The sequence below is a fragment of the Parasteatoda tepidariorum genome, chromosome X1 (assembly GCF_043381705.1).
Source record: "Parasteatoda tepidariorum isolate YZ-2023 chromosome X1, CAS_Ptep_4.0, whole genome shotgun sequence".
Taxonomy (NCBI): Eukaryota; Metazoa; Arthropoda; class Arachnida; order Araneae; family Theridiidae; genus Parasteatoda; species Parasteatoda tepidariorum.
In genome coordinates, this window is record NC_092214.1 from 56,437,696 (window position 1) to 56,458,510 (window position 20,815).

Below are 20,815 nucleotides of genomic sequence, written 5' to 3' on the forward strand. Positions count from 1 at the left end.
GTGTTTTGAAGAAAGAAAAAAAGAATTAGAAGGATATTTTTTAAATATGCATATAATAAAAACGGTTTTTTCCCTTGACTTATTAGTTTTCTTTCAGTAAAAATAATTTTTCTTCCAACAATTCTTTATGACATAAATCAAATTATATGTTTGATTTACGGTATTACATCAAATTAACTCCTGAAAAATTAATTTTCTTTATCTGATATTTACATAAAAATCATTATAAATAAAAATAATCAGCATAAAAATATTTCTAAATAGTAACACGTGGAATTATTTTCAGATGGCAAACTTTTCTAGAGCAATGTTAATTTCAGCCATTGCCGACTGTCACTAAAATAAATTTAAAATAGTTATAATTTTATCATAAAGGATGAACTAATAATAATAATAATAATAATGGTTATAATGAAGTGATCTTGAATATAATTGAAGTATAAATACTTAATTACTACAGGCGAATTTCTTTCGATGTTTTTTTTTCAACTGCCAAACTTGTTTAGATGTTCTTTTTCAGTCATTATTATGTATTACGTCAATAAATAAAATAATTTCTATCTGAGGTTTAAAACTAAATATATAAGGATAATAAAAGAGAATTTATTATATTATTCCCAAATTAAGGCTTTCATTTTAAGGAATTTAGGTTACGTAGCTGTATCGTAGAAATATGTTTCAGAATAGGTTCATTCACTTATTTCCGCATTATTGTCTCTTTTTTTAATGAAAAAATTGCCTCTTATATCATATATTTACCTCATAAATTGGCGTGATTTTTTTTCTTTGAAGCAGGGACTTAGATTAAAAAATTACTTAATGTTTTAAAAATATTTGCAAGTAAACTGTTCAATGTGTTACTAAGTTTATTTAATGAAATATCTTTGTAAGCACGAATAAAATATGGTACTCTCTCTGTTTCCAAAATGTTTTTCAATAAGGATTTTATTTGAACCATAATAAAATGCCCAATTTATGTTATTTAATAGTTTGAAGAATTCTATACATTTCACACTATTAGTAATTTCTGGGAAAAAATGGTTAGCACTAAACAAATCATGATATTTATTTAATTTATTTCATTGTTATTTTCTCATATTCAATCAAAGCAATAAAATGACCATGTTATTCAGCAGTGAGAAAAATCATTTATATTGACTGCTTTTACTTGATATAGTTAAGAAACCAGAATTTTATCCGCGTCAACTATCCTTCTTTATAAAACCACTTAGTCCTTGTTTAATCCATGAATAGTTACAAAACGTATAGTTTTGTATTCACAGTTCTTAACCATACTAATTGTAAATGGTTTTGCAACCTTAAAGGTAAAAAAGAAATTTCCAAATCCTAAACTATGCAGTTAATTGGATAGACAGACTACTGCCGGTAATTTTACAGTAATTTTAAAATGGAAGTTTGGACAGTGAAGAACACTGTAGTCAAGAATGAATTAACAATACTTAATAATAACTAGAACTGTTAATACACTGTAAAAAAAGGGTTTCTTGAAATTGAGTAAAAATGTGCAGAAATATCTCCAGAATAAATTATTGTCGAATTTTAAAACCCCATGTTTTCAAAATTGAAACAGTATATACTCAATTTTGAGCAAAAAACAAAGTCTGAAAAGTGACGAGGAAGGAGACAGAGAGGGGGAGAGATTTATGTACGTTGCCTGCCGACAAGATTCAAATCATGAACTTCCGGGTTCATAGTCGGATGCTCTAAGCACCATAGTTACACAGCCCAGAGAGTCAGGAAGCTTTATATAATTACCAAAATTGCACACCATGACATACTAATTTCGTATTTTAATGGTACAAAGGGTTGTAAATTTGAAAATATGGTCCCAATAGCTTAATTATATTTTGCTTATTACCTTACAACTTAAAAAATTTTGAGCGAATGGAATATATAAAGCTTCTTAACTCTCCCTGGATTGGGCTTTATAGTTATGTGGTTTGAACATCCTACTACAAACCCGGAGCTCCTTGGTTTGAATTCTGTCGGTAGCCAACAAAGATTTCTTTATCGAGATTTACTTTTAGACTAGGCATTTTGCTCTAAAATGAGTATATGGTGCTTTATAATTTTAAATACATGAGGTTTACAAATTCGATTTATATTTGTTTCTGAGTTATTAATTTTGACACATTTTTGTTCAATTTTTAGTAAAACCCTTTTTTTTCAAAGTAGTAGTAAGTTAGTAGTAAATAATTAAGATTATATACGATATAAATAATTTTTTAAATCATGTTTGTGAAATAGAATTCCCTTGTACTCGTTATAATTTCTTGTTTTATCCTTATTTGCAAATTCAGTGCTGAGTATCACACATTTTAAAAGTTTGTTTAAAAATTTTCTTTTCTTACAATTTTAATTATACTTTCAAATTGAATAATGATTTCTATAGAACTTAATTAAGCACATTTTTCTTGTCGGTCGCCTCTAGCATTCGTTTTATTACTTATATTTCTATCTTAATATTACTCATACTTCTAACTTTTTTTCCCTCTTCTAACTTATATATATTGTAAATTGAAGTTTAATATTTTCAATCCCCAAATTAATAATAAGAATTGTATATATTCATTTAATATGGGTGAAAAAATTAAATATTTTTTCCATTAATTAGCTATTGTTGTAAAATTTTGTTATTTAAAATTCGTAATGAAACTTAACAATTTAATAAAGTGAAAATTGTATTGCAATGACTTGTGATAGTTTGACCAGCGATAATAAGTGAATAAAGGTTGAAACTCAATCAGTATTTCATAGTTCAATTCTATGATGATTTAACTGAATACTTAGGAAACTTTTTTTCAATAAATCACAAAAATTTAATGCCAGTATTTTGAATGTATTATGAATTAAAAACATTATGTTTCTTTGATAAGTTCATTTCAAGTTTTAAACAAAACTTTTCTTTATTTACAAATATACTGCTTTCACAAAACCAATGAATACTCAAAAAAAATTTTTTTTGCTACTTTTCAAGAACGAATAGGAGTTTATTTCTTGAGAAAAGAAACTTATCTTTTTTTTTAAGAAAAAATATACTTTTTATATTTTAAGCACTTAATGTTTCTTTAAGAGGTTCATTTAAAGTTTTAAACATAACTTTCGTTTTATTTACAAGCAAACAGTTTTCACAAAACTAGAGAATATTTAAAAAAAACTATTTTTACTATTTTTTTAAGAATGAATAGGAGTTCATTTTTCTAAGAAAAGAGACTCGTCCTCCTTTTTAAAAAAAAAAATATTTTTACCTACAAATTTACTTTTAAGCAAAATAAATTAATTTTACAGATTTTTCAGATATTTTTTGTCAACACGACGCAGGAAAAGTAATCTGTCAAAGAAGTGATTGTCGGTAAAATAAATCAGTTTCCAAAGTAACTTCCGAACTCATGTGGCAAAGCTCGTTTCAAAAGTAATCTTTCAACAACTTCCGTGACGTAAAACAGTTATAAGAAACGTTAGAAGCTTAACTCTTATTACAGAAAATGTGATTAATTTTCTTCTGTTTTCATGTGCAAAGTTTGCATAAGTAATTTAATTTTTCGTAAACTTCTTACTGTTCTTTTAAAAATTATGGATTATGGTATAATACGTTAAGGCGATTTAAAAATTTTAAACTTAACATTTCAAATATTTTTCAATAATTTCAACTTAAGCGAATGATAACAAAAAAACTGCTAAAAACTTAAATCATAAAGTTATTGTAAAATAAAAAATATTTATCATGGTATATTTGAAATTTTTAGGTTTGCATTTTAAATTTAGGGGATGTTTCTAAAAACAGCGAAATAAAAAAAAAACCTATCAAAGGGTTACATTTTGATCATTATTTCGATGACTAGCAATTTATATTTTCTGACTTATTCTCAAATAGCTCTCCATTTTTTTAGAAGAAAAATGTATACATTAAAACTCCAGAAATAATTTTAAAATAAAAAAAGTAAAACACAAAGTTTGGTAAAAATAAAATCAGAATAGAAAACAAAGCGCGATCATGATAAAAAAAGGAAAGACGAATTATGTATTGTCTCAATTAATTATTGATAGTTTCGTAGTATGTAAAATTAAATTTTATTGAGTTCGTAAAAATATTCTGCATTACGATGTTGCTCGGTTGAAAAAATTCTGGCAAATTTACGGTAATGCAAAGTAGTGTTTCTGGTGAAAAAAACCATAATTAATCTAATAAAAATCAATGTATACCATATTTAAACCATTCACTTGGTAATTTTTCCGATCATATGGTAATGTATTAGCGAAAATTCTGGTTTTCAAAATTATAATTCTTTCTACCACAAGAAAAACTGATACAAAACTGATGAGCTATTTTAACCGAATAAAGGTTTTTTATGCAATGCTCTAAGGTATGATAAAATTACCAAATTTTACCACATTTACCAAATTTTATCACACATTATTGAACAATGTTTCTTGTCAATTTTACCAAAATCATTAGCAAAGCTCTTTGGTAAAAATTTCTGGGTTTTTAGCGTTCTCATGGAGCCAAAAACGCGGTTAATTTTGCAATATTCTCGTATATTTGACCATACTTATTTTCTCAGTGTGCTTACTGAACTTCTTTTCAAATTTGAAACACATTATTTAAAGATTTGATACAGAAGATTCCGAGAAATGTTTAACTCTTAGAGGTGACAGTAGCATGCTCGTGTAAAACTAGTTTTCAAAATGGCACATCACATGATAAGCCAATTCACGTAATGTCATATTATTACTTTCTATTATTCACACTAGGCTGTTAAATTAATAGTTATCACTAATTTATTATTATATTTAAATAAGCTTTTCCGCAACAAAGATTGGAAGTTGATGCGTGAAAATCAGTTGATTCGTTTAAATGGTATTAAAGATTGATCAATCATGTGACAAAAAATACAATTTTAAAAAAATTCATATTTTTGTCACTGAGTATCACATGAGGAGAGAATTGTATTTCATTAAAAATCTAATTTTGATTCAATAAAACGATAAAAAATACAAAACTATATTTTCTTCTATGCTCAGAAAAGTTTAATATGAAAAAAGTAAATTTTATAGTAAATACTTTTGAAAAAAAAATATACTTTTGGCAAGCAAAAAATATATGAAGTGAGGAGCAATGTAACAAAAAAGCACACAGGTAGAATTTCTATTCCAAAAATATGGTAAAATAACAGGCAGCAATCTGTCTATCCGATTAACAGTAAAGTTTACGGCAAAGAACATTCTTTACCTTTACCGTTTTGAAACCACGTACAACTAGAATGGCTAAAAGACCATGAATACAAAACTATTCTGTATATTAACCATTTACAACTAGCATGGTTTCAAAACCGAAACGATTAAGCGTGCGACTGGAGCTTGCAGAACGCAAATTGGAGAGTGTATGGCACTGGAAACTTTTCATGCGTTGAAGGAAATGGAGAATATATTGTAGTGTCAGCACAGGGACTCGAACCCCTGTTCTGTCAGTCATGAGACTGACAGATTAGCCCTCTCGACAATAATATGTGCGCGATTGCAAGGAACTAAGTGGTTACATTTGGAGGGCCTAATTGATGCGATGAAATTCTAGTTGTTTAATCGTATTAAGTGAGAGCAGTTAATAAAAGGTTTTTCTCACACTTAACTGTTTGTATACCATCTTATTTGTGGTAATTTCACTGTTTTGTCTGAATATTGCAAAATAACTAAATAAATATTTATTTAACTATTTTTTCCCAGAAACTTCTAACAGTTCATATTTTCAAATTCTTCCTATCGTTTTTTGGGAAAAGTACTACGATTTCCATTTGATATTGTTATGTGTAGATGTTTTAGCACCTACCTGTAGATAATACTAAGAAACAGTTTGATGTAAAATCAAATGATTAAATCATGCTCGTAGGCTTGTAGCTTGCCAATGGCAATGGTGGTTAGAGGCTTCGTCTACCTCGGCTTTGGCCGTGGATAACCCTGTGCTAAAAGGTGGGTACTCTAGTGGTTTGTACCTTCCGTGACCTTGTCCTTATGAGTAGAATTCTGCTTTAATATAATGTTCTCAGTGCTCTCACAGTTAGAAAAAGGTCAATGTCCAAGAGCCGGGATGTAATTTAAAGCGTTTTACTTTTGTAAAGTCACCTGTGAATATTTTTCTCTTTTGCAGCAAAACCTTTTTCTTAACTCTCTGTAATTTTACATAAGTCTCCTGATAAATAATTCCCAGTAGATACTGATGTAAAATTTCTTTGCAACACAAATCAAAATATGTATTTAAGAAACTTAAATAATAATGAAATGTCAAATAAGGTACATTTTACAACTTCTTATTTTAAAAAAAATTTCGGTAAAAACATTCAATATTTCAGTAAAATAATGACACAAAGAGAATTAACTAATCATAAAGTGCATTCTACATGTGTCTCAATATTTCGCTTAAGTCAATTTTATTTCAAAGCATAAAAGTTACGAGACATTAAACCATTCTCCAGAGCAATAAAATTGGTATGAAAATAAAGAATGATATCCCATCAAAGAAAGATTATTCTTAAAGAAGTGGGTGTCCTGCAGCTTTTATCTAGCAAACAACTTATTACGTTCTTAAAAGTAATTCTGTCAATTATTTTCCATAAAAGAAAAATAAGCCAGACTTAAAAATAGATTACAAACATTAATGATTAATTAATTCTCTAGTATTTACAAATATTGCGCATTAACTAATAATGTTTACAATACAAAGGGTTTTAATGATGTGGATTGTTTTGTTTTTATCACGAAATGTTGGGATTGGGAGAATTTATTAAGTAAAAATAAAATTTACCTTATTTGGGCTATCAATTTAACTTTTGTATACAGTAAAAAAGAAAGATCACCCTAAATTACCTTTGTTTTAATAATCTGATTTTCACTAGTTAATAGCTAAATAGGTTGACTTGAAATTTGCAAATTAACTAGTGCAAAAAATTATTAAAGTTACAGAATAAATCACTTAAGCGTACTTTTCTGGAAACAAAAACATACTTTTTTGACAGATTTAGTTTTTTAACGATTAAAATATGGCGGGTAACTGCAATCTGAAAAATGTGCTTCAAATATTTCTTTAGAAAAGTTATAATAAGTTTGAGTCTTTTCATGTTATTTTCGATTTGACGTACTTTGTTTCTTTTTTTATGAGGGGAGGGGGGGGGAGTTCAATCATAAAATTCGTTGATCCATAAATAAACCCATGTAAAAACGATTTTTTTCTTGCAAATATTTATCATTTTACTTCACATTAGTCAGAAAAAGGGCATGTTTTTTCAGTTAAAGTATGTTTTTGTTGCTGATTCCGTAACTTAATAGTAAGTGTTAAGTAAATAGCAATATTTAAAATCGACTTTTTAAATCGTTAAGATTATCATTCTGTTCGTGGAAATTGAGTCATCAGAACTAGTAAGTCAGAGTGATATTTTTTTGTTGCTTTGATATACTACCCTATTAATATTTAAATAGTTTAAAATGACATAGAAGGAGAAATATTAAAAATAAAATTCGAAAACAAAACCCTTTTTTTTAGGTTTTCATTTGTTTTTTAAATCAATAAAAGCATTTCCAAGGAAAATTATAATCTTTTTTATTCGTAATACATAGCATAAAACGTAGCTATATTGAAATTATTAAAAGAGTTCAAGTTCTTACTCGATTTGAATAAACCTTTTTGCAGTCAATAAATAAAGAAAAAAATCTGCTCGATAGAATTTTTATATCATGGTGAAACTATCCTAATTTTTTTTGAAAAATAAATATCAAACACTACTTCAGTTTAGCATAAAATTTTTAATCAATTTATTCTAAGAAATTAAAACAAAACTCGTATTTTTTTTTAAAAAAAACGCATGTGTGAAAAAAAGTGTATACTATGTGTGAAAAATGTTCTGCAAAAAATTCGATTAATTTGCTAGTGCAAAATATTTAAGTTTTAGCCTGATTGGAAAATTTTGGCTCGTGGCAAATTTTTTTCAGTTCAATATTGCTACACTATCAATCACTTCCAATTTTAATCAGGATGGACTGAGTCCCTTCACTTGAAAATCAAGTTGAATTATTAAATCACTTTTAATGCAATTTCATCCTAAAACTCAAAAACTAATTGAAAAAATTATAATTTTTAAAAACTTATTGTGTTGTAAAAAAACAAGTCCTCATTACCAACTGTATATTCCAGAAGTTTTCAAGATTTATGTTCAGGTTTTAGGTTTTATGGTAAAAAAGGTTTAATAAATGTGAATTATTATACACGGAGAAAAAGGTTCTGGCAAAACTACCGTATTGTACAGGAATTATATATCTGGGGAAAAAAAATTCTAGTAATAAAACCATAGTATACGGTATTCTATTCATTAGGTAATTTTTCTGTCCACATGGCAACGGCTTATCAGAAATTCTGATTTTCAAAATTATAGTTCTTATTACCACATATTTAGTAAAAAATACAAAGGGAAAAGTAAATTATATAGGACAAATATTTTTATGCCGTACTCTAAGGTGTCATGATAAAATTATCAAGTTTACCACATTTACCAAATTTTAACACATATTATAAAACAATATTTAATTGTTAATTTTACCAAAATAATTACTATTTCGTTTCGGTAAAAATTTTCGAGCATTTTTGTTTTCTCATAGAGCCAGAAATACGATAAATTTTACCTTATTCTGGAAGTTTTGATTATACTTTTTTTCAGTGTAGATTTTAAATAAGATGATTAGCGGATTTTAAGTTACAAAAAAATATCATTTATGCTATTTGTTTTAACTTAAATTTATTGGTATAGGACAAACTCATTTCTTAAATTGCGTTAAATAGATTTAGATGAGAGCAATTATTTTCAGGTAAATGACTGGAACTATAAAACTTGAAAAATAAGATTAAAAGTATTGATTTTCTTCTAAATGCATTTGTTTTTTTAAAAAAAATTCTCGTAACTAGATTAATTTTAAGGTTGTATTAGCGACAGCACTTAAGTATAACTTAACGCCAAAATTATCATTCATGGGGGAAAACCTGAATATAACTTAGTGTGGGAAAGCATAATTAGAAGACTAAAAGTTTTTTTAAATGCAGGCTTCTTTATTTTTTGCTGGGTATAAATCTTGGCAATATGAAATTCACATAACTGTTATTTCATAACAATAATTTGTTCATTAATGCTAAAATCCTTTCTATTTTTTATAGATATTATTGTTTTCCAATAATACATTTTATGGAGATGAAAGACAGCAAATAATTTAAATCTTTATTTCAAAGACAGAAATAATTCAAATCCTATTTTCCTAGAACTAGTTTTTAGGTTAACTTATTCTTTTCACTCGATTTGTTTTGAATAAGCTTATTATTCACGTGGCTCTTTGCAATAAGCTTTCATTTGCTTTCATTAACATTCTAGGTTCACTGAAGTTCTGGCATCTTGGTTTAGGAGCAAACGACTTTAAATAAATTAGGCAAATTGAACAATGAATTATATGTTTATTAATTAGCCTAAAAGAAAGTAGGCACATTACAATGTGCTTATAAATTCTTAGGTAAATTAGTAAGTACAACTTTATTTCTAAATAATCTATAACATTACAGAATGATGCTGGATTCAACCTACGACAAAGTCGCATTGGCTCAGAAGAAGCAGCGCTCACCTCTCAATGAGGTGAACCAAGTTCGAATTCCAGCGATGTTTGTTACGAATTCTGATCCCAGTTCGTACCAGTCACAGTGTTGACGTATAACATCCTCAAAAGTAGACTAATCATGGGTTAAAATTCCCTTTTCTACGGGATAACCATGAGAGATTTCCTTCGTTTTTCCTTTCCATGTTGCGAAAATGTAAGTTATTTTCATCGAAAAGGCATCCACGAAATCTGTCCTAATGCTTGATCCATGAGTTCCCGTGTCTTATGGGTTGGGTTTGAAATGATTAGGTTATGGATTTGAACAATGATTGCCGTAAACCAAAAATTGGAGCAGTTGTTTAATTCCAGTTATAAAATATAATAATTTTATCATTTTTCATTATTTTTGCCTAAGTAATCATAATAAATCTAATTAGATTTGCAAGTTTACTCTTCTTTTCAAAATAAAAAAAACATGGATAAATTATAATATATATTTCCGTTGCCTATAATTCCCTAACTTTAACACCGAACTACCAATTATTCATCACAGTCAAATTTCGAAATGATATCTGGTTATTTTCCTCTTCTAGTACTTTCTTTTAACAAAATTGAGTTGCAAATATAACCGAATAATAAAAAGCAAATGTTTGTCTAGCTCAGGTGTTTAAATTTAGCTTCAATTTTCCTTAATATTTCCTGGTTAAACTCCCATTACCATTTGTTTTCTCTGGCTCAATAAGGAAAACTGTGAAATCGATTCATGAAAAAATATTATAGAGAAAAAGCTTATAAATTGGTATTTCACACAAATTTATTTACCTTCTTATAATTAAACCGATATCAGGATTGTCACAGCCGTGGTTTAACTAAAAAACGTTAACTGCATGTCTGTTGAAAGAAGTCGGTGTAATATTTATAGGAACCACATAAGCGACATAATGAAATAAAGCTAAATTCGCAGATGATAAGAAAAGGATTCAGTTTTTTCGGTTTTCAAGTTTTTTTTTACAGATTCCGTGATTGGAGCTGTTTTATTAATCTTTTCTAATTTTGTTTATTTCGGCAATATTATTCGTCCTTTTAAATTGTCAGACATAGTTTCTAGTTTCAGTTTGCTTTTATAGTTTGTTTAGTTCATAGATTCTGTTTCATAGTTCTGTTGTTACCTTGAATTGATTACAGTAAACATTTTAGCACAAGGTTATAAAAATAAAACTCTATCGGGCTCTTGTTTACTTTCAACCATTGTGGTTTGCTTTAAATTTTGAATGCAATATAAAACTTTTCCCCAAAAATACTTGTTTCTCTGGTAAATTGTTTTGTGTTTAATTTATTTCATTTCCTTCTAAATATTGATTAAATAATATAAATTGAACAATATTAGCTTCTCTTTTTCAGTACAGTCTTTAAAAAATGCACGAAAATAAATCTCATTGATCTAAAATATATAAGTATCGCGATCACTAGAACAACATTGCATTGAATATATTAATTTGCCATGCTTATTAATAACCATAAATACTATTCAACATTTTTTACAAGCAATAGCACCCTTTAAAGCATTGCACCAGGTCAATCCCGTACGCGAGGATATCACCACAACCAATGCAATTTTTCAAAAGATGATATTTTTTAATTTTTTGAGCATGAAAATTTTTCTAAAAAATAGCTATTATTAGTATAACAATATTAATAAATTAATAAATATTATTTAATTCATGTATTGTTAATGATTAAAAATTAAATATTATTAATTTAATAATTGTTTCGATACTTTAATATTAAGAAATTATATATTTATACTATCATAATTTTATACTCTGTTTAGTATTTTTCGAAATTTAAAATCAAATGCCTATGTAAAAGTCAGCATTCCCTGTACATTGTTTTTATTATTAAAAATTTATATATTAATAAATATTATTAATTTATTGATTATGAATAATAAAAATAATATAATATTACTGAATTACGTATTGTTTATATATTTTAAATAATATTAAAAATATATATTTATGCAATCATAATTTTATATTCTGTTCAGTCCTATTCCAAATTTTAAGTTAAAGACATATGTAAACATCAGCATTCCTCATATATTGTTTTCATTATTAAGAATTAAAATAATAATAAATATTAGTTTATTAATTGTTAATTATAGAAATTTTACAATGTTACTGAATTTCTAATTATTACATAATACTAATATTGACAAATTATGTATTTATACTATCATAATTTCACACTCTCTTTAGTCCAGTTCCAAGTTTAAAATTCACGACTTATGTAAATGTCAACACTCCCGTAAATAGTGACAACTACCCCCAAACCTATATAAATTGTCACTATGTTGTAAAATTTTTAAAACTTCCAAAAAATACCAAATAACTTGTCGATCAGCAGTAACAAATGCTAGTTTAGTAGATTTGACTAGTCTTATTGCTATTTATAAAAAATCATTTTAATCAAAGAAATTAATGAAGATATTTAGTTTTTAATAAATCACCCAAATCTCCACTAGTCTCAATAACAAAATTTAAATAAAACTATTATAATTCCGCATTCATAGATTAATGCAAGAACGAAAGATTTCAAGCTTAATAGGGTACTGAAATTCTGGAAGCTCTATCAATTTTTCCCACCAATATGTCTTTTCGTAATTGTTTATGTTTATACGAAATGTCATTTTTGTACAAATAATTAATTTTAAAAAAATATTTCAAATTCCAATAATTCAAAAACTTTCGTGATTTTAAATTTATAATAATAATTATCTGGGCTTTGGCTTAAATTAGTTCTTTTGACATTATCGTCCGAAGCCTAGTTTAAAATTTGAGTTTAGCTTTAGAATAAATAAGTTTTTATACTTTTCTCCAGTATATTTTGCTTATTTCACTAACTTCTAGAAAATCAGCAGTTTTATGTAATTACCATTTTAAATTTTGGAAAAATTATACGAATTTTTCATTTCTTGTTTTTTTTTGTATTAATGTATTTCAAATATAATTTAAGATTTCGTAATATTTCTTCAAATGATAGAGAAATTTTCAACTCTGATTGGCTATAATAAAAAAAAAAACAATATTCAAATTTAAAAACTAAGATAACTTTTGCATTTTAATAAATTTTTTACTAGCAAAAAGTTTAATTTTTTATTAAATGTTATTATTTTTCGACATTATTTATTTTTGCAATAAACAAAACGATAATAACAAGCTTGCTAATATTTTTTGAGCTAATTTATTAATGAATGTTACATTTTTGTTTAATGTTCAATAATTTGAAAAGAAATACATATATAATAATAAAATAGTAAAATAAAGACATCTAGATGTTCACTTACTTAATAACTTCCAACCCCATTTGACTCCGTTTTAATAAAAATGTATAAGGATGCGTATTCAGAATAAAAATACAAACATGCTTGGTTGAAACACTTTGCTCTAATACTATTTCATGAGGATGTATTTTTTAAAAAGGAAGCAGAACAATGATAAAACATAAATGTGTGAACGTTTATGTTTTTTTTAAAGACCATGACCTGCAAACAATAAACAATGACATGAGAATCCATCAAAGAATGCTAAATGCCTGTTTTCTTTGTTATATTTGAAACTAGTTTGTTATGGAAATAAATAAAAAAAATGTAATGTGTTTTCTTTGTTATATTCCAGCTAGTTTAATGATGTATTCCTACATTTTAAATGAATTTTCAACAAAAAAAATTATATCTCCGTTACATTTTCTTTAAATTTATGTAAATTTTAATAAAAAGAAAGCTTTAAAATATTTTCGAACTGATAATAAAAATTTAAAAAAACGTCGGAAAACTACTGCATGCTAATTAGTCATGTTAGGGGTTATTGGAACGCTATGGTTTGCAGAACATTGTACAATACCTCTTAAAATTTGCTTACTTCAATTGTTTAGCTTCATACTTTTATCCAAGAGAAATATCTAAATAAATTGATTTTTAATGCTTTACAATGATTCAGGACTCAACGATCATGCAAAAGTGTAATTCTTACAGCTACACAAATATTTTTTCAAAGAGTGAACTTTAAAGTTATGTGAAATTCGAGAGACAGAAGAAAAAAACATTTCATAAAATCGACGATAGTATATTAACTAATTTATTAAAATATGTAAAACTTATATATTTTCAAATGTTAATTATTTTCATTTGTATCTTATATCATTTATGTATATAGAAATAATACATTTTCTATATTGCCTATTTTTATATATTCTTCTTCAATGGTATTATAGCCCTAGGTGGGCACTAGCCTTCTCTACAAGTATTTTCCAGGCTTATTTTCCAAAAGCATTACATTTAAAATGCTCATTTCCTATAGTTTTAGTTATTGGTATTTGTTAAATTATAGTCTATGTAGGAAGAAAACAATTAACCAGCGAAAGACAAAGTTAATTTTTACTAAATAAAATAGAAGTTATCAAACTGGACATTTTTGAGTTATCTTCTTGTACTATTAAAACTACCGACATTTGGTTAAAATTACCAAATTTTATCACGTTTACTACCAAAGAGCATGGCAATAAAAATCATATTTGATTGTTAATTTTAACAAAAGTTATTACCAAAGCATTTCAGTAAAAACCACCATGCTTTTTGGTATTTCCATCAAGTCAGAAATACGTTAATTATTGGCATATTCAGGTAATTTTGATTACTTTTTTTCCCAGTGTATTGTGATTTCGCACATAGGGAAATTGTTATGTGCGAAAAGTAAAATTAACATTATGAAGATCAAGCTTTCAACTTCTCATCTGTCTAGACTATTATGACATTATTTCTCAGATTGTTGCTACCCCGATCCATTTTTTGAGAAAACTGAAGTTTGTCAATAGAAGGGTGCGATATAAAGCACAATTAAGAAAAAGTATATTTTTGTGCTTGATACAGTAACTTTAATTTTCGCTTGCACAATTTCGTAAACATACTAAATTTTAGCATTACAAACCGTTAATATTGCGTTTTAGCACATGAAAAACTTATCATTAAGTCTAAAATTATTGAGACGTTCAGTTTTTTTTAATTTTTATTTTAGGTAATTTGGTGCAATATCCGGTTTTAGCGAAAAATCAAAAGTGCCAATTCACTATTTTCAAATACCAGTTCCTGGCATTTTCCCCACAGTCCACTACAAAAAAACAAAGCCCATCATTTCACGACATGTCTAAGAATAATTTGTATGTGCTATAAAACTAAACCTTATTTCCTTCAAACGGTTTTTTCTTCCTTTTAATTTTGCTCTTTATACCTAAATGATTTTTAAAGTACTTCAAAAACTCTGTAAAAATAATTCAGCCTTCTCCTTACTAGTAGCGTTTTTAGTGCTCAACTTACCCAAAATAGACAAAAAGTTCTGTGAAGAAGAGAGGATTTGAGAAGAATATTTTAGTGTCCGTTTACATCCAGTTGTCTTCCATTTTCTTTATTGCCTCAATGTTTATTTCTCTTTCTAAGGTACATAAAACAGGACAGAAAGACCATTATATATTTTTATCCTTATTATCCATCATTTGAATGGCAATACTAGCATGTTTTTTAAGAAAATAAAATGTATTGTTTGTTTGGGAAAGTATTCTTTTCAGGAGTAATTTTGCTCGCTATAGTTACTAAAAATAAACATTTTTGACTTATGGAGAAGTAACAAATGTGTACATTGAGTAGTTTTGCTTTCATATTTGGAGAATGAATTTAGAAATAGCATTTGTAATTTCTCTTACAATAAATAATGTATTTATAAAGATATTTTATTTACTTCCAGAAAAAAAACTGATAACATTGTTTAAATTTGATTTTGTTATTTTTGTACTTTTAATACTTTTCAAATATAAATTATTAATTTCCCTTTTTTTTAAGTAACATCCATAACATCAATTTTTAATTGTTCAAAAAAACCTTAAATAGCAATATATATATATATATNATATATATTAAAAATGCCTAAAGAAAAAAGAAAAAATCTTTCTTTAGTAAACATTTTTCAATGATTCGTGCACATTATAGAGCTGACTTAAATAGATTTATGCAAATTATAAAATTTTAAAAAAGCAAATACAAAACAATCTGGGAAAGGGTTAAGTCAAATAATGAGCATTCCATTTTCGAAAAAGCAAAAAAAAAATTTAAAAAAAAAACTCACAATGAATCTAATTGAATCGAAAATATTTATTTTCTCAAGCGTAAAAAGAAATAATAAAAATCAGATTTTTTTTTATCTGATATCTTAATATTTTTTGAAAAGGTTTAAACGAAAAAAAGTTGTTTCGAAAGCCTTTTCCATATATTATAAGGCTGATTTAAGTAGGTTAATGCAAATATTAAAATTTATAAAAACAAAATAGATATAAAAAATATAAAAAAGAGCAAAGTTAATTAACTAACAATCAACTTTGGAAAAAAAGACTTATATTAAGCCTAATTAGAACGATATATATTTCTCTTATGAAAAAAATAATATAAATCATACATTTTTTTCTATATTGTACCTTAATTCTTTCGAAAAGTTACTTTATTTAAAATTCATATATTTCAAAGAAATTACATATTACTGTTAAATTTTAACAAGAAATAATATCTACCGATATGTTTTCTCAATGAAAATAGCAATTACTAAGGCGAAAGATTTCTTATCGAATTTGGAATTGCCTCCAAGAATGTAGAGATGATGAATTTGCTGTGAGAGTGGTGTGGAAAAAAGGAGTCCTATTCACACATTCAAACTTATTGATCAAAAACTTGTTGCCTCTTCAACAAAGGTGAAAGAGCTTTCTGTTGCATTATGGTTGAGGTGTTCAGCGCAGAATCAATGCCTGATTCAAAAGAATTTCCAACGCGATGCCACGATCGAATTCCCTTATTCGTTTCACAGAAAAACTTAACAACATTATTTGCAGTGATGGTAGTGACAAATGAAAATAAAACTGCGTTAAAATAGGATCGTTTATATGTAGTATTTATAATGTAGATTTCGCATTTTTTTTTCTAAGAACTCATTAGTTTTTGCATCTTTTAATGCTGGAAAGTTTATCAAATTGTGTCATTATGATTCGAGTATCATTAGGATATGAGTAACTTAACAACATTTTATGTAGTTAAAGTGATGACAACCGAAAATAAAACTGCATTAATGTAGGATCCTTTTATATAGATAAAATGCAAATTTTATTACAAATTTCGCGTTTTTGCACCCTTTAAAGCTTTAGCTTTTTCAAAACGTATCATAAGTCATTATAATTTAATTGTCATTATGATTTGACTAACACCATTATAGTGAATGTGGAAGAACTGAAAATAAAGCTGCGTTAAAGTAGAATCGTGTTAAACAATACTTCCCCAAATGTAAAAGTATCAATCTTAGAAATTATTTCCAATGTCATTGAATGGTAATTGATAGCTTAAAATCAGTTAACATCAGTTAACATTAGTTAAAATCAGACATCCAATAAGGTGCTGCCATATATATTGCTCAAAAACGAAAATTCCTAATTTCAACTCATAGGCCTACTTACATTACGGGATTCAATAACGTCTGAATTAATTGAAATTCTTTAAAAAGCATTGAATTAAAGAAATAATTACAATTATTAAAAGGAAAATTATTATTATCTAAAGTAATTTTGAAATTCTTAATAGCTGAAAGAAAATCTGTTATATTATTTCAAATAAATTTAAACCAAAGAATTTGACCAATCAAAATATTTTTAAGAATTTTAAAGTATTTGTAGAAAATTGAAATTTGTTAAACTAACAACATTAAACTTAAATTCTCTTCTTTTATCGTATAATCCAATCAAAATTTTATCGTTATGAAGTTTAATTTCAAGATCAGGAAAATTGGAGCCCTTAACATCTGAATTAGTCTTTATTAAATTGAGTTCTTTAGAATAAATATCTTTAATTAAATCAAAATCATTACAATCAAAAATAATCAAAGCAGATTTGTTTAAATTTTTAATTCAGATTTAAATTTTTTTATTCAATGTGAATTTAAAAAGTTCAATAAATTCGGCTGATATTGAAGTACACATAAGTAGGCCTGTACTGCGAAAGTAAGGATTTTTTGTTCCTGAGGAATATAGATGGCAGCACTTTATTGAATAATCCTTTTAATCATTGAATGCTTTGTTCTTTTTCGAAAGGAGTCAGCAATATATATTTTTCAATTTCACTTAAATTTTTAAAGATCTGGCAATTTATATTTTATTTGTTTATTCTAATTCTAACTTGCTTTATATATTTCTTACATGTAGACGTGTTCTTATGAATGTTTTCTCCGTGTACTTTTAACTTGTGTTTTTGTGTATTATTGGATTTTCATCTTTATCTCAATATTTGATTTTTTGAGGTATTGCATTTTCTTATTTAGTTTTTCCATTTTGCGGCCTCGGGGCACAACTAGGTTTTGGTTTAACCACTGACTGCAGAAAAGCTCCAGTGTGTTAGCAGACTGTGTGTCCCCTGATGAAGTGCTGTTTTTGCTGACATGCTTATCTTTAAAATTTCATTCTGCTTGTTTTTTGATTTCTCACTTCTACTAATCATTCCATATTTTAGAATGAAATGCGATGTTGTTAAAATTATATAATAGTGGTTGACCGAATGCTTTCAAAGTAAAACTTTGATTTGGAAATTGTGCATTATTGGTGCCTAATTTACTATACACAGAAAATAATTCAGGACCCAATTTACAATAAAAAGTACTAGTACATCTTTCCTCCATTAAATTAATTTTGCAGCTAAATCCATTTTTGCTGTAAAATTTTATCCAATATATTTCACATTAATAGTTATTTAACTACAGGGATTTTAGAAAATATCTTACTGTAAGAATTTCTTTATGTTAGATGCTTTGTTCCGAAAAATTTTATGGTAAAATTGAATTTTGCTTTCAAAATGAATTTTGTGGTAGAAATGAATTTTACGATAAAATCACTGGTAGCCAGGATGCCGGTACATTTTACTGTAATTTGATCCGGAATTTTTTTGAATTGTAGTTTTGATAGTCTGCTACTTTTACTAACCTACTTCATTTATTTATTTTTGAATTTATGACTGGAAACAAAACAGAATTGAAATTTAGTTTCTAATTTTTTATATTTAAGAGATCGAAGAAATTTTTCGGAGAAAATTATATCTGTTATTTTATTATGTAACTCTTATTTAATGTAAACCAAATGCAGATTTATTATGTCCTTTCAATGTATTTATTTCAATCATTTCCTTGCAAAAATCTCCAAAATAAACAAGTTTATAAACATCAAAAAAGTCTTCAATTTAATCATTTTTAAAGAATCACCAACACATGCTTCTTTCTTCGGTAGGGGTGAAGATATTTTTGAATGTAAAATGTAAAAAATTCTTCCTTCGATAAATGTCTCAAATATTATTTAAATATGTTAAAGAGATATTTCTCAAACTCTTCGCTAACTTGGTTCGGCTCTAGATCATATTTTCAAATACGTCACATAAATTATTGATTGATCGCTATCTTGGAAGACTATAAAATCTGCCATTTATCACGTGAGTAAGAATACTTATTCGATATTATTTCATTAAATATTGATAATAAGTTTTCAATAATTGAAAATTCAATATTATGGTGTGCTTGAGACTTTAGACAGTGGAGTCTCTCTATAACGAAATTGACCAGGTTGAAATCCAGTTTGAAAATTCGCTATAGACAATTCATCGTTATAAGAAAGTTAGAGGTATTCTATATTTAAATAAATGTTACAAAATTTTTAGTGGTTTGATAAGCTTAAAAATGTGTCATTATGATATTTAATTAAAAATAAAGTATTATGCAACACTGGAATGAGGAATGCAAGTGACTTCAGAAACTGATACGTGTAAGAAAAAATTGGTTGCACGAAAATTACAATTTTTTTCGAAAATAATATATGAAATATTCCTAAAAAAATTAAAATCTAAAAATAATGTCTGAAAAACTGTCTGAGATCACTTTGTTATATGAGGAATATTTTAGATGTTATCAAACAATCCAATTAAAAACTTCGCTATAGATTTTGCCGTAGGAGGACTACTGTTTACTAAAACCAAAGCATCAAAACGTGTAATTTACACATAAAAGGTGTGAATTTCTTTTGAAAATGATATCTGATTCAATTTTTAAGATCAAAACCAAGTTTTACATAGCAAAGAGCTATAATTCAAAATTTGCATAGTTTTATCACCTGAACAGTTTTTCGACTGTTTTTGGCTGAACAGTCAAAAAACTGTTCAGCCAAGAAATGATATGAAGGGGTACCCGACACATATTTTAAACTTTTTAAGAAAATACTCAAAATTCAATGAAAGTAGGAAACGAAACTAAATTGTATTTCGTGTTCTAATACAGATATCAGTACAATGTCTTCATCACACTAATAATATTGTTTTTTTTTAAATTATGAAAACTTTCAAGTATTTTTTGTCGCCGATAACTTTAATACAAGAGTTAACTGCAGTATTGTAGTTAACAGCACAGTTATTAATAGTACTCTCTTTAATATTACACCGTTTTCTCCCACGGAATTTTTTTTATAGAAAAGAAAAAGAACCTGATTTAGATCTTTATTACTAACAGCATGTAAAATACAAGATTAGGAGACGATAACACTTATGACACAAACTATGGTAATATTATTATTAAATAAAATATAAATAATAGCAAATAGTTAATGCTATAAGAATCCTCAATAATGTAAGGGTAGATAATAATAATGATTTATTAGTTAATAATTTTTCTGCATGTACACTGTTAGAAGTTTTGAAACTTGTTTTACCTGGCGAGAAGAATAATTCTGGTAAAGTTACAGTACTTGTATGGTAAGGATATTTCTGGTAAAAAAAAAACGCATTTCTGATAATATAACCAAAATGTATGGCATTTAAACCATTCATTTGGTAATTTTTCAGTTCGTATGATAACGGTTTCACGGAAATTCTGGTTTATAAAATTATAGTTTTTATTACTGCACATTTAGCAAAAATACAGAACTGAAAATAAATTTAATCGACTAAATGGCTAGTACGCCTTCTTATTTGAATGGTAATGACATTTCCTGTTTAAAAAAACTTAATTCTGATAATGTTACAAAAATATATGGTACTTAAACCATTCAATTGGTAATTTTTCATTTT

At 26.6% G+C, this 20,815-nt stretch overlaps 1 protein-coding gene across 1 annotated transcript in view; it reads right to left on the bottom strand.

Annotated features, from left to right (window-relative positions):
* LOC107448937 (U-scoloptoxin(19)-Tl1a) overlaps positions 1-13,133 on the bottom strand; it is a 62,154-nt gene extending 49,021 nt beyond the window's left edge. Inside the window, exon 1 of the mRNA XM_016064309.4 lies at positions 12,986-13,133. Within this exon, the coding sequence (XP_015919795.1) occupies positions 12,986-13,005 (20 nt within the window). The 5' untranslated portion in view covers positions 13,006-13,133. The remainder of the gene's footprint in view (positions 1-12,985) is intronic.
* Positions 13,134-20,815: the final 7,682 nt, after the last annotated feature.